The sequence below is a fragment of the Anas acuta genome, chromosome 1 (assembly GCF_963932015.1).
Source record: "Anas acuta chromosome 1, bAnaAcu1.1, whole genome shotgun sequence".
Lineage (NCBI taxonomy): Eukaryota > Metazoa > Chordata > Aves > Anseriformes > Anatidae > Anas > Anas acuta.
This window is the reverse complement of record NC_088979.1, coordinates 111,770,138-111,784,103: the sequence shown is the minus strand read 5'-3', so window position 1 is coordinate 111,784,103 and position 13,966 is coordinate 111,770,138. Positions and strand designations below refer to the sequence as shown.

Sequence of the window (13,966 nt, the reverse complement as noted above, 5' to 3'; positions counted from 1 at the left end):
CTTTATGCCCAACACATGTTCTTAGGTGTTCAGAATGTACTTGGTCAGGAAAAATATTTAACCTGATGATGTCTGTTGCAGAGGCAAAGTCTGTCTCTTCTTTCAAGTCAATGTTTATTTAAAATATTCACAGCAATGTTGTATCCTATTCGCAAGCACGTTTCTGGAGGTGCATAGGATATCCCTGTTCTCTGGTACTTTGCTTTTAACTGCCTGCAACTGAGGGATGTGTCCGGCTGTAAGTCTGATGCCAAGGCCACAGCCCCAGCACATTTAGTACTAATATCTCATAGGAATACAGTAGAGGAGTCAAAGCTTTCACAGCTGTATTTCTTTTTCAGTTTTCTATCCCTTCTGGCCACTCTGTGGCATCTAATAATTTCTTGATACCCGAGAGGATGTTTCTATCCTTATTGATTGTCTCTTTGCAGACCTTGCTACGTGCTTGTGAACCTTCCTTCAAAAAAGCTTTTTGTAACCTCAGCATAGCAAATGTTTCATGATACCTTCTCCTCATGTTGTGCTTCATCTCAAATTGACTTGAAAATGCCTTTCCTATTCCTTGCAAGGTATAGAATATGGCTGATTGCTTTCTTGTCTGTCAACATCCTCTTTTTAATTAGGTGGCCGCCTTGAGTTCTTCCTAACAAGGCCTGCACTGGTTATGGACACGTGGGTGTTTTGTGTCCTTCAGGCAGCCTTGAATTATCCAGCTCTGTAAAGGGCTGTAGAAGCAGAATGTGGTACATACTGAGTTGTACGAGTCATGCAGTTTTCTAAGCCACAACCGCATGATATTTTTATTTGATTTATGTCTTGCTGTTCTTTCTTGTTTTCTAAGCATTATGTTCATTTTTATAACAGAGTCTTTAGATTGTTTGGATATCTTTAGGGTGGAAGTGAGTTCATAGTTCTTCCAGCTCTGATCAGTTTTATTATTTTTCTTCTCGAGCTTATTATTTTCCAGTCCACCGTGTATTGCTTCACGTTTGTGAACATTTCATGCAGATACAAAGCAGATGGAAATTTTTCTAAACTTGAATAGGAGAGACAGAGTCACTTCACCCACCTGCTAACCAGTTGGTGCAACTGTTATCTACAAGGACTTAGTAAATTGTTTCACCTGTGTGGAAAAAATATAACCCAATAGTCACAAAACTGAAAAATATCTGGTGTACACTACAACTCTTAAGAGGACTTGTACCTCTTTGGTGTCTTTATCTGTTTAAACTTTTTTCTCTTATTATTTCCAACTGGTTTCTGAACAAAGCATTTCTTGTATGTGTGTGTGTATATATATATATATATATATATATATACATGATGGCTCTGGAGTTACAGTGTATATTATCATTTTAGGTATATGAAGCTTACTCTATGTTACCCAGACATTTATTGCTTAAAATATAGTGTATATTTAAAACATTTCTGTGCCCCAAAGTGAATTAGGCTGCTAGAAGATGATGTGACCTTTAGGTATAAGGTTTCTGATATGGGATTCAGGCAGTCCAGGTATTATAGCAGCCTCCCTGTAGCTTCAGTGGTGAGCTTGGTGCTGTGTTCATTCAGATCTGTGATGCAGGAACCAAATAAAGTCACTTTTTTAAAAAATTGAAAAATGTTCTAATTCCATCACACATTATTCAGAAATTGTGAGTTTCTACCAGATCTGTGATTGATTTCAAAATTGGGAAGGACTCCATGCAAACAAATATTTAATTTGCTTCTGCATTTGTGCATTTTTTTTCCTACAACCTTTAGGTAAAGTGGAAGTCAGTGTCCAGTACTGCTCCTATTGTTTCTTTATACTGCAAACGTATATATAAGACAAAAGGAAATAAATAGTTTTGCAAACTAGGGGAGAAAACCACCTGAGAATTCAGAATATTTATTAAGTGGTCTATAATCATTTTCTGATGTGTGTTTCTAGCTTTATTAATAGCTATATTTAAGGGCAAGAATGGCAAGGGTGTCTCATAACAAATGTGAAAAAAAAGGTCTGACAGTCTTCCTTCTGAAAAAGATATTTATGAGTTGCTCAGAATTAACAGCTGACACGTTTTTGAAAACATTTAAAACTTTTTTAAACTGAAACATGCTACTTATTTTGCAGTGTAAACTGAGAGGACTATCAAAGAGGAAGGAGATTTTAATGAAAGTCATCATTTTGTATTTTTATTCTTACTTCTTATCAGCCCAAACATCTAACATAGAAAGCCATTATCATGTCTTACTGCTCACAGGTACTTTTCTAAAATTAAGTGGTGAATTTTTATCCAATAAGATGTCAGTAGTGTGGTTTGGAATACATTTCTGAAATAGTTTTCAATTTGGAAATGCATCTGTAGGTTTGCAAAATCACAGAATCATTCAGGTTGGAAAAGACCTCTAAGATCATGTAGTCCAACCTTTAAAAACCTGGTATTGAAATCCACCACTAAACCAAGCTACTAAGTTCCAAATCCACACATTTCTTGAATACTTCCAGAGATGGTGACTCCACCACTTCCCTGGGCAGCCAGTTCCAATGCCACACAACTGTTTCAGTAAACAGATTTCTCCTAATATCCAACTTATACCTCCCCTGGCACAACTTGAAGCCATTTCATCTTGTCTTATCACTTGATGCTTGGGAGATCAGTTGACCCTTGCTTTATTTTGGAAAATCTCAAAATGTCATCTATGTCAAATCCAGTTATCCTCTTCCTGTCTATTGGAAAATTTAAATTACCTTCTTTGCTGGAGAATTAATCAGCAAATTTGCCCCAATTCCGTGGGATGAAGGTGTTTACTTAAATGGAAAAGGCAGAGCTTGTTCAGCAAAGACAGCAAACTTCAGTAAGAACATTTGATTTCACCAACAGGGACAGGACAGTGCTGGCTCTCTTGCACTTTGCAGACTCCTCTCTGCACCCCAAGCACTGCCTGTAGCATCGGCCAACCTCATTAACTTCCAGTCAGCCCTTGGGCTTAAGAAATTATAAAAGGATTAAAAATTTGAATCAGAAGTGTCTGTGTGCAAGAACATAGAAACTTCTGAAGTAAAGTTTTATTTTGTAATTTCAAATACTTTAATCCACTAGTGTGCTCTGGATGTTACATATTACAATATATGCAAAAGTCTGCCGTTTATTTGCAGCTTATTAAGGGACTTCTGAATAGATATCTAACATGAAAAGCTGAGTCTGAAATACGGAAATGAAAACAGACATATAAAAAAAATTACATCACTACCAAAATAAAAAGATGTTTAGAATGATATTTACGGTGATTTCAATATGGAGATCATTATTCATTTTACTATGCAACTTTTCCATAGGTAGAACTTAAATAAAATTTCCAGAATATAGGTATAAATCCGAAGGTACTTCATAAAGCTCAGTCAGGTTATTCTTGCTTTAGATAATGAATATGCAATGAGAAGTTATTTGTGTTTATGAATAACAATTATGATACATGTATAAAACCTTTTTGTAATTTAATGGGAGGCTCTGAAAACGAAGGTTGTAAAATATGTAGGTGCCTCCATGTACCTCCACTGTCCTGACAATAAAAAAAAAAAAAGAAGAAACTGGCTGTTGGTCAGTGGTACAGCGAAGGTATAAGACTGTATATCCTGTACTATTAGACAATTTCACATCTTAAATTAATTTCCAAGTTGCAAATCTGTGATGAGGAGCAGCATGCCTGATGATGGATATTATTAAAAACAAAGAGAAAAAAAAACATTATTTCTGGATTGTACTTCAGCATAGAAGGTAGATTTGGTTTCAGATCTCTCATACATGTTAGGAGTTCTCCATTTAAAATATAAGTTCTGCCGGTTTTGTTAAATCTAAAGCAAAAAAAAAAAAAAAAAGAAGAAAAAAAAAGCCTATTATTTTCAGAAGAAGCATAGTTGAAATTCTTTTAGTATAGTCCAGGAAACTGAAGAGGTCAAGGTCAGATGGCCTTCCTGATGAAAATCTGAAAGTGTTGGAAAATGTGTGTGAATAATTCCTCATACATACTTTCATGTGTTAGCAAGTTGTTCACATCCCTATCCCAATTTTCCTGAGTTTGAAGTCTTGCTTGAATTATTCACTGGAGTAATTTCTTCAGCAGTTTTTGGTCTACTTGTTATTTGCGAGTAGTTGATTGCAAGTGTTAGCATCAGAAAATTGGCTTTGTTGGCCCTCACTGTGGTTTTCTCACTGGTGTGAAGCGTGTTTGCTCTCAAACATACAGAGCCATCATTAGCAATTAAAAATTTGAAGTTTTCTTCTCACAAAGTTTGTTTCCACCTAAAACCTGATGATTCTCTGGAAACTCTCTACTATAATAGCTTGAGAGGATATTTGTGAAAATTAAGCTCAGTACGAGTAGCAAACAGGTCAAAACAAAAATTCAGTCTGCTCAATTTTGCAGTGTAGTTCTGGGCCTGTTTTTACAGTAATACTTGCAACAAAACTACTGTTTGTGTTGGCTTAACATTTTATTAAAAAGTTTCTTTTTTCTGCCATTCAGGTTGCATTGTTTTAGGTGCTTGAAATATATTGCTGACCTGCTGTCATATATTGCTTGCTTGCTTCACCCTGTTAGGGAAGTTTGGATTGAAGGACGGAGCTGTCGGCTTCATTTTGCGCATTTCAGAGAGGGCTTAGGCTCTGTACTTGTCCAGGTATTACAAACAGGATCTGGGTTTGGCTGAATGCTGCATAACAGAAGCCCACGAAAAAATTTTAGCCATGCTTAAAATACAGCAACAATATAGTCTGTGACCTAAAAAGCTCTAAAAGAATCCATATTCTGTAACCCCGGTATTCTATCTCTCTTTCAAAAGTCTGTTAAACACAAAACACTGAATTTATGGATGGGGGGAAGTTAAACTACAAACCACACAGAAAAATGTCAGATTGTGTTCAAACCAGTACTTGCTGATGTCTAATCTTAATTTGGATTGCATGTGGAAATCAGGCATTAAACTGAAGAGATTTCAGGAACTGCAGTTAGCATACTAGAGACAGAAAAAAAACATCTTTACCTGACTCATCCTGCCAGAGGTAGACACAAATGAACTGCTGTTTCTTCCAAATTAAGAATTGTGAGGGCTCACTGTTCACACGTGCAGTAAAACATCTATCTGTACTCTCGCACCTCTAGCTTGCTGCTGCCGATGCAACTCAGACATGAATTTTGCAGCAGGCTGAGTTATGTAGTTAGAATTTAAATGTGGACAGATCAGCCTGTGACCTTATTTTGAGTGTGTGCTGTTGCTTGTGCTTCTGAGGGATTTTGTTCTGCTGTTCTCAGCTCAACGCATTGGGTTTACAATATGAAGCCCTCATTAGTGTTAATGGCAATGCTGGAGAATGGGCATGCTGAAGAAGCTTCATGAAGCCATGGCCTGACGCAGCAAGTGCCATAGTGAACATCAGTCAAAATTCACAGCGCAACTAAATGTGGGATATAAGGGCAGATCATATACACCAAATGGTAGACACAAAGAGCCAGAAGAGCATATTAAAAGCTCTCTAAGGCATTTTCCTCTCCCCCTTTTGAAGAGCCCGTAGACTGTCCAAGCAATAATGACTGGTTGTTGTTAAGGGTCCATCTCTGGACCAGCTCTGAATCCCAGGAAATGTCCATGTGACGTTACTTCTGCTGCTTAAAAGCACAGCTTAAGCTGTTTTATGAGAAAGAGAAAAGCCTTTCAGCACTACGCTGGTATTTTTTGCCGTCACTGGTTTTGGTGAGAAAAAAAGTGAATACAGGAGCATTGATACACCCAGGCGTATGATTCATTACCCTCCCCGGGATTCTAAAAGAGATAGAAGCCCCTTGAAAACTATGTTCTGAGGGGCAGCCAGAGCAGTATGAAAGACTGGAGGGCTGACATCTGGGGCAGCTGAAATTTTATTGGCTTGTTATCCTCGAGGAAACTGTGGCAGATCTTTTGCCAGTGGACAGTACGGAGCTAGAAAATAAGTCCAGTGTGACATTTAGAGAGACATATCATTTTGCTACAAGCCAGCAGCCTGACTTGCATTCTTTTCCCCTGTTGATTATTTGTATTACCCTTCTTTATTTCTCTAGCTCTCTTTTCACTTCAAAGAAGAGTCACAGCCTGTTTCCTGTCAAACTGTGCAAACATGATATGAGCCCCCCTGAGAAAAGCAAATGGACCTCCCTAAGACGTGATTTGTATTTTAGGGGCTAAGTAACAAATTTTGCTACAGGTACTTCAGAAAAGGGGCATGAAGACATAGAACTCCAGAGATGCTTGCCATAACTTGTAGGGACAGCCAAGTAAATGTGAGGTCTCTATTTCTCCTTAATATGTTATTTTTTTCCTGGTCTGCACGGTGGAGTACCTATGATTCTGTTTGTTGCAGAAGATAAAAGTAAATTTTGCCATGTGTGCCAGCTGTTCATTTTTATGTGTTTTGTTGTTGTTGTTATGGAAATAGGAGATACTCTTATTGCTAGACAAGAATTCTGCACTTCAGGTTGTCATAATTATAAAACACATAGCATTTGTGCTCAAACCAAGCCTGCTTCCCTCCCCATGGAGCAATTACACTTTACAGAATCATCTTATAATTATCTAAAGTTTGCCATGGGAAATTACTTTGTTTTCTAGATGCTTTCCTATTTAAACAAATCTGACTACAGAAGGGGAAGTCCAGATTTTAAAGCTGGAGATTGGTTGTGTTGTTTGGAGGAAGGAAAGGGCTACAACATGAAGACTAGGCTCATGTGTGCAGATGTCCTCTGTGAATTCGCAGAATGCCTCTCTCCCTTCGCAAACGTGATGGAACATTTTGGTTGTATCTTGTCATGGTTCCTGAATTTTACAAGTTAATGTATCCCTTTTTAGCCAGACAGCAACCATCTAGAGAGGAGGTTGTATCAGGAGGGCCATAATGATGTTTTCTGTAGTCTTTGTTATATGGTGCAACAAACATTTCCCCATGTTGTGACAAAAGGCTGTGCTAATGTTAACAAAGTATAGCTCTCCGTGCTGCTGCGAATGACTCAAAGGTTAATTCCAACTGTTAATATAATGGGCGCATCCAGAGAAAGCTTTCAGCAACAGGACATTTTGTAACTGGCATCTCACTGTTAAATTTGTCTCACTAACCCAAGTCTGGCTGATTTTTTTTTCAGGGCGCCGCATGTCAGTAAATACAACTCTGTAGATAGACACACAGTTGGGATGGACAGGATAGAAAGTCTTCCTGTTCTGTTGAAAGATAACACAACGGGGTATATCGTAGTTGGTCAAAGAAACAAAATAAAGAGAGCTAAAAAAGGAAGGAGGGGGGGAGGTAGAAAAGACAAGACAGAGGGAAATGTTCTATTTCACTTCCCCTGAGCAAACATGTAATTTCCATGATTTCTTTTTAATGACTCTCTTCTGAAGCTAGTAGGTACTGATTTATGAAAAGCTGTAAAAGATCAGGTGGAACCCTGCAGGACGTCGTTTACAGCTGCATGGATTGCAACCCATCTAATTTGTCTGGTAAAGTGTGAGCTCATGGCGCACATCACCCAGCCCATAAATTTCATGTTCAGACCTTCTGTCTAGGGGCTGGGTCAGGGGGAAAAAAACACCAATGTGTGCAGATGCTCTGAAAGCCCAGCTTTCCCTTGGTGCATGCAAGGAGACATCACAGGCTCTTTGCTGTGAGACAAATTCCTGTTCATTGATAAACTGTCCAGATGTCCTCTCTGAGGAGGAAAGTAACTAATTTTTGTTTGGAATTCTACAAGGAGAAAAATGATACCTTACAGTGCTGGTTATTCTGAGGTCACTTACATTAAAATTAGGTCGTATTTTTTGTCCTGATGATACTTTGATCCAAGTAATAAACATAAAAGCTCTTTCAGGCTACTCTAACTCCTAATCCTGGTGACCTGTTCTATTTCAACTTGTTTATGCTTTTTTTTTTTTTTCAATTAATGATTCTTGTGTCAGGCCTTATTTTAATAGATTTAAGTTGAAAAGGCATACTGGGCTGAAAAAAATACATCTCCATGCTTTATCATTAAGAACACGCCATAAATACTCTTAATAAATGTCTTGGGATTCCAGACACTATATCCAGAAAACTATAAATAAAAAGCATTGGCTTTTTGTGGGACAAACAGTAGTCAGGGAGATGCAGGTTTTACAGCTACTGAATAAAAATATCTTGGACCTGATTATCCAACCTGAGCCTTAAATTGGAGGTTGTTTAAAGCTGCCTATCATTTAGGTGCCTAATAAGATCTGGTGTTAGCATGAGAATAGTAGCATGAAATGTACTATATCATCTGTCCTCAGCTCAGCTGTTGGTTCTGTGTTGCTTGCCACCTTTTCCCTGCTTTAGGGTTTTGGGGGGCAGAGCAGGCTTCTGATGTCTTTTGTCACCTTCCTTTCCACCCACTGCTGCTCCCAACATGTGGGATCTGCAGTTAGTGTCAGTGGCTGCAGCAGTAGAGGTGCAGGACCTGGCAACCCCAAAGTCCCTTACAGGAAGCAGCAGCCCCTGACCTGGCTGGTCTCCGAGGAGCAAGGAGTGAGGAAAGGTGCCCAGGCAGCGACAGCCCTGCTGTGAGACCTGGTGAAGGCTGGGGCTCAGTCTGCAGCAGAGAGTGTCCTTTCGTGATTTGGAAGCTAAGGTTTTCAAGCACCCGATGAGCTCTTCAGGCATGTCATGTCATCCTGGACAGGAAGAAGGTGTTAAAATCATTTCCTGGCCCTCAAAGAAATCAGGTGATGGAAAGGGTTGGCAAAACATCAAAAGCCATTTAATAAGTAGCCAATTCCAGGAGCTGCTGTATTGCAAGGTTGCATTGTTCTTTTCATCCAAGGTGAAAGGTAAAAGTCTCAGTATCACTGATGTGGCATTTTTCTTATCCCAGTGCAAGTCAGATCTACTGCCAGAGTATGTTATTCCAGTGCTACTGATCCCAATGAAACATAGTAAAGACTTGAATTGGGATAGAGAAGCTTTGTTCGGATTTTGTAGGCTTTTTAAGGAAGTTTAAATTCACTGGTATTTAAACATTTGGTTCTCTTTGAGGCCTTTACAAGCTCTCCCTTTGCCTTTTTCCAGTGCTCAGACATGGGTTGGGTTTGGGGTGAAGAGGGCGTTTTACACTCCAGATCAGTTCTCCAGTACCAGAACTGTAACCTACTCGCTACTCTGCATCATCATGATCTTCAAATACATTAGTCTAACCACCTCTCATTTTCATTTTTTTCCAGTGACAAAAGTAATTTCAGATGGATTTAGCTGTAGTAGTCAAATTATTTTTCAGATGATATTCACTAGAACCATGGGCAGAAAACAGTCTGTAAAGTTGCAGCGATCATCTTCTAGGTCAGTCTCCTGTGCTCATGAGTAGCAGCATCAGGAAATGACAGCTAAGCACATTCTTAGGTTTAAGCCTGAGACAAGACACCTATAAGGTACTTAGAGGGTATGGATTGCCCAGGGAGGTGGTGGCATCACTGTCCCTGAGGGTGTTTAAGGAAAGGTAGGCCATGATGCTTAGGGACATGGTTTAGTGGATGATATTGGTGGCAGGGTGGTGGTTGGACCAGATGATTCTGAATGATTCTGTGATTCTATATTTGACTTAAAATGGAGCATGCATATTTCTGAATGGGGGCTAAAAAGCTGCCTGGTATTGGCATATGTGTGTCAGTGGAGGAAATAAATGTAGAAATAGAGTCGATGTCTCTAATAGCATCTGACTAGTCGAGGAAGCCATTATTGTACTAATTAGCACTGAGAGAGAAAGGAAATTGGAATTAGTAAGGTGTCTTGTCAGCAGAAAGAAGTTACTGATTGCATTGCTATTCAGGGGCTTCCTTACCACCAAAAAAAATAAAAAATAAATAAAATAAAGAGCAGGTCAGCAAGGAGAGGCTGCTGAGGACAGAGCTGGATGTCTCATCCAAGCTGCCTGCTGGGAAGACCTCTTGCAGAGCAGACGAATCCCCTGCCTGGAAATGTGTGCATCTCTCCATGGACTGTAGCAAATAGTTCAGAAAGCTACCCGGGCATAACCACTGTATTTCTAGATGGCTAAAACAAGGTGAGGTTGAGACTGACTTGTGTGACATTACAGACAAGAACTGACCTTTATTTTTAACCTTCATGCCATCACATGAGAAGCCATCATAGGCTGACAAGACTATGAAAACAAGAGCCCTCATACCAGACAGAACTGATTTTCTGGATCAATTTTAGGAGCAGCCAGTGCTGCTGTATGCAATATGCAAAGTGCAGGGTCAGCTACAATATATTCCTCCTTGTTAGAAAATTACGTATTTGAGCTTTGTTTTATTTTCAGAAGGGTTATTTCTTCCCAATAGCTTCTAGGTAGTCTTAAACTTATGGAAAAAATATTTAAATGGGCAAAGAAGCACGGAGATGTGCTTTGTTTGATTTCTTGACTTGATTTCGTTTCTTATTGATTTCTTGATTGTTTTCTAAGTACAGAACTTGGATGCAAGTTGGGTCAGTTCAGCATCCTTCATGAGCACCAAGTTCATTTCAAAGGCAGGCGGTAATTCAGTTTGCACTTTCAGATTATTTGTATGATACCCTTATGGAAGTTTCAGTCTTAGAATGAACACCATCTTTAAACTGGACAAGGCAATTACATTTCAATTTGGCTACGTGTATGTAATAACAAATTACCTCATTTCTGCCTCTGCACACTGCAGAATACAAGTCTTTTGTGGTTACATTTGTTTCACAATTCACTTACCATTTCATTTTTAGACTTGATAACAACTTTTTTAAAAATCTCCTAGTGTCTTATTTTATGTGCTTCTAACATAATAGCACCACTTAGGATTTTTCAGTGGGCTGCAATACTCTGAACCAGTAAATTCTACCAGTACACTCAATTTGAAGTTTAGAGTGCACATGGTTGTACTGACTAGTATGTTGTTTGGGACTAGGTGGATCACATAAACATAATTTAAATTAGGCTTGTCTTTGCTAATGCTTAAACACATTAAATTGTAATGTAATGGTGTGCTTCATGAATTGGTGATGCTTCAGTGATTTAAAACCTGGGCATGAGAAGCTGGAGCTCTTAAGCGAGGTGATTACACAGTGTTTGTCAAAGCTGCCAGCATGAGTGCATGTGGCCTCAGTGGCAGAGAAATTCCACAGATGAGCAGAAAATCTGCAAGTAGCATGGAAGCTCTTACTGCTGCCAGTGATAAGTTTAGACAAAATAAATCTATACTTGTATTTGATCCATAAATTTCATCATATTCTTTTTCATTTCAGGCCATCAAATCTTCTCCTGGACCAAAGTAACGTTGACATTGCAGCCTTCCGCTCAACAGGTGATTGGCTCAATGGTTTTCGGACAGGACAGTGCAAAGACATTTTCACGGGCGTGGAGTACAGCTCCTGTGATACAATAGCCAAGATTTCCACAGAGTAAGTTTGAAATAACCACAGCCCCTCGTTACCAGTTACGTACGACTGGAGGTACACGTTTAAATAAGCATGAGTGGCATTTTTATACTCAGCTTCCAGATTTTAGTTAAAATAATCTTATTTATAAAGGGATAACTGTAAAGTATTGTAGTGGTTGTGATACACATGAAAGAAACCTAGATACTCTGTAGATTTTGTGAAGACCACTGTCCTATACCTTTTTCTCACTAAGGTAAAGGAAATGGCCATTTCTTCTGATAACAGTAGCACTGTGCATAGCCTGGTACACAAGCATTTCTTACCTTCACTCACAGTTTTGTAGTTGCTTTGTGCACTGTTTATAATCTGCCCTTTATCTGTTCTTTTCCCACAAGTGGCATGTGGGCCAATCCTTATTTTTTTTTTGCCCATCCCATATTCCATCAACTCATGCGACAAAGAACAAGCGCTATGTAGCATTTCCTCCTACATGCTAATTATTGTTCAGGGGGCAAACTCCCTCCTGCCTCTCCTTTTGACATTTAATCAAGACACTTGGAAACGTAAAACTTGAAAGTTCATTACGTTCAAATGCAGTATGATGAGGAAGAGTATGGTGATGTTCTCTGCACCTGAAAAGGCATCAAGTACAGTTATAAATTTACTGATCAGGAAAATCTTGACTCCCCATTGGGCTCAGTGGATACAGGACCAGTTATGAAGAGGTAGCCAACAGCTGCAGGGTTGATAATTAAACACATCAATGCTGTTAATTAGTGTATTATTGCAACTATAAAAAGGCTGATAATGGGTTTTTATGGCAATTACCCTTTGGGGACAGTGCAGAAATCCTCCAGGAATGCCCAATTTCCTGTGAGCCACTGGTTAATGAGCCCTTGGCAAGTGTTAAACCACTTCTGTGTTGCACAAGGAACAAAGAGAACTGGCTGCCTGCAGAAATGAGGGGTGAAAAACAGCATTAGAGCAATAGACCCGGGAAGCTCGGCCACATAGCCGTTAATCCCAGCACTGATTGTTCAGTGGGCTCACCACATAATGGTGAGATGTCCACTGGTCAGGAAGAGTGATCAGACTGATAGGGGCATGGAGGAGGTAGAGGGGCTCAAGATCACAGCTGGCCCAGAAGTGGGCCCCTCACCCCTAAGTCCCAGTGCGTATGCCAGTGGCAAACACTGCTTCGCTGTCCTTGCTTCCAGGGAAGCTAACACAACAGGGCTAAATGAGATTTTACTTTTTTGCAGCCTCCTGCTGTTTTCATAGCTCTCAGTAGTCTTCATGCCAGGGTTTGTGTTTCAGCTGTATTGCCATACCTGGAGGCGCATCCAACACAGCAATATAAGACAAGCGAGTTGATTGCTGTTTGCTCTCATCTGCTCTAGGAAGCACAGACGCAGGATGCTCGCTCACCTGGTGCGTGTTCTCTTTTTTCCAGGGACACGAAGAAAATCGGCGTTACTGTTGTGGGGCCTCAAAAGAAGATTGTCAGCAGCATCAAAGCTCTAGAAACTCATACAAAGACCAGCCCCGTTCCTGTGTAAGGTACCAAAATGATGTTGCTGAGGACAGAAAGAAAAAAAAAGAAAAGTTGCATCTAAGGGCAAAAGTGATGGCTGATAAACGGAACCGTTTAAAGGACTTCTTTGCAACAGCTCTGGAAACATAATGGTTGAAATTTCAAACCCACTAAGACACTCAAATACTGAGTATAAATGCCTTAAAATAGGAGCGAACTTGTTTTCTATCTGTTAATCCTAAAGGGTGGGTGCTCTTAACTGACTGTTAATGCAGATAGTAAATTTCAAAAAGGAAAAAAAAAGTTAAAAAAAAAAATCCTTCCAAGTAAAAAACAGTGTTACTAAAACCTAGAGCCATTTTAATATTAAGTGACTGAATAACATGAAAAACCCAAGGACATAAAAGCTGTGTATTTGATCTATACAGCAAACAAGAAGAAAGAAAGACTTGCAGTATTTTTATACAGAAGAGATCTGTAACAGGTATTTTATTTCTTTAAATGCAAGGAAAATAGAGGACTATACCTCACAACCTGTCTGGCCATATTTACTATAATGTCATTGTAACATGCTATTTCAACTTCAGAAAGGAATACAGAAATAAAGTTTGTAGTGACTTTGAGTTAGTTGACAAAAGATTTTCACCGTTATGTTAGCTTCCCTAATTGTGTTCATTTAAATAGAAAAAAAAAGTCTTCATTTTTAAAAGACTTATTTATTTCCTTTTTTTTTTTTTCAATTATTGTTTATATTTATGCTTAAATACCTTAACCTGGCTGTATTATTGCCAAGTGCCAAATGTTATCAGAACTTCATTGGTTTAACCTGAGAAACTGTATGAGGGTTAATTACTAGATTATTTTATGCTCACAATATCATATATGAAATACAAAAGGAAAGAAAGATGGTCTTTTTTTTCCAGCTCTGACACTAGGCAAAGCATCTGGACTTGCTGAGATTCCTTCCCTTTCAAGTGAGTGGTATTTTAATCCAGGCTTGAATTCTGGCAGAATT

The 13,966-nt window shown here is 39.0% G+C and overlaps 1 protein-coding gene across 4 annotated transcripts in view; it reads left to right on the top strand.

Annotated features, from left to right (window-relative positions):
- EPHA3 (EPH receptor A3) overlaps positions 1–13,682 on the top strand; it is a 213,255-nt gene extending 199,573 nt beyond the window's left edge. For all 4 annotated transcript variants that reach the window (XM_068692986.1, XM_068692985.1, XM_068692987.1 and 1 more), the window contains 2 exons: positions 11,283–11,438; positions 12,871–13,682. In XM_068692986.1, the coding sequence (XP_068549087.1) occupies positions 11,283–11,438; positions 12,871–12,976 (262 nt within the window). In that variant the 3' untranslated portion in view covers positions 12,977–13,682. The remainder of the gene's footprint in view (positions 1–11,282; positions 11,439–12,870) is intronic.
- The last annotated feature ends 284 nt before the right edge of the window (positions 13,683–13,966 follow it).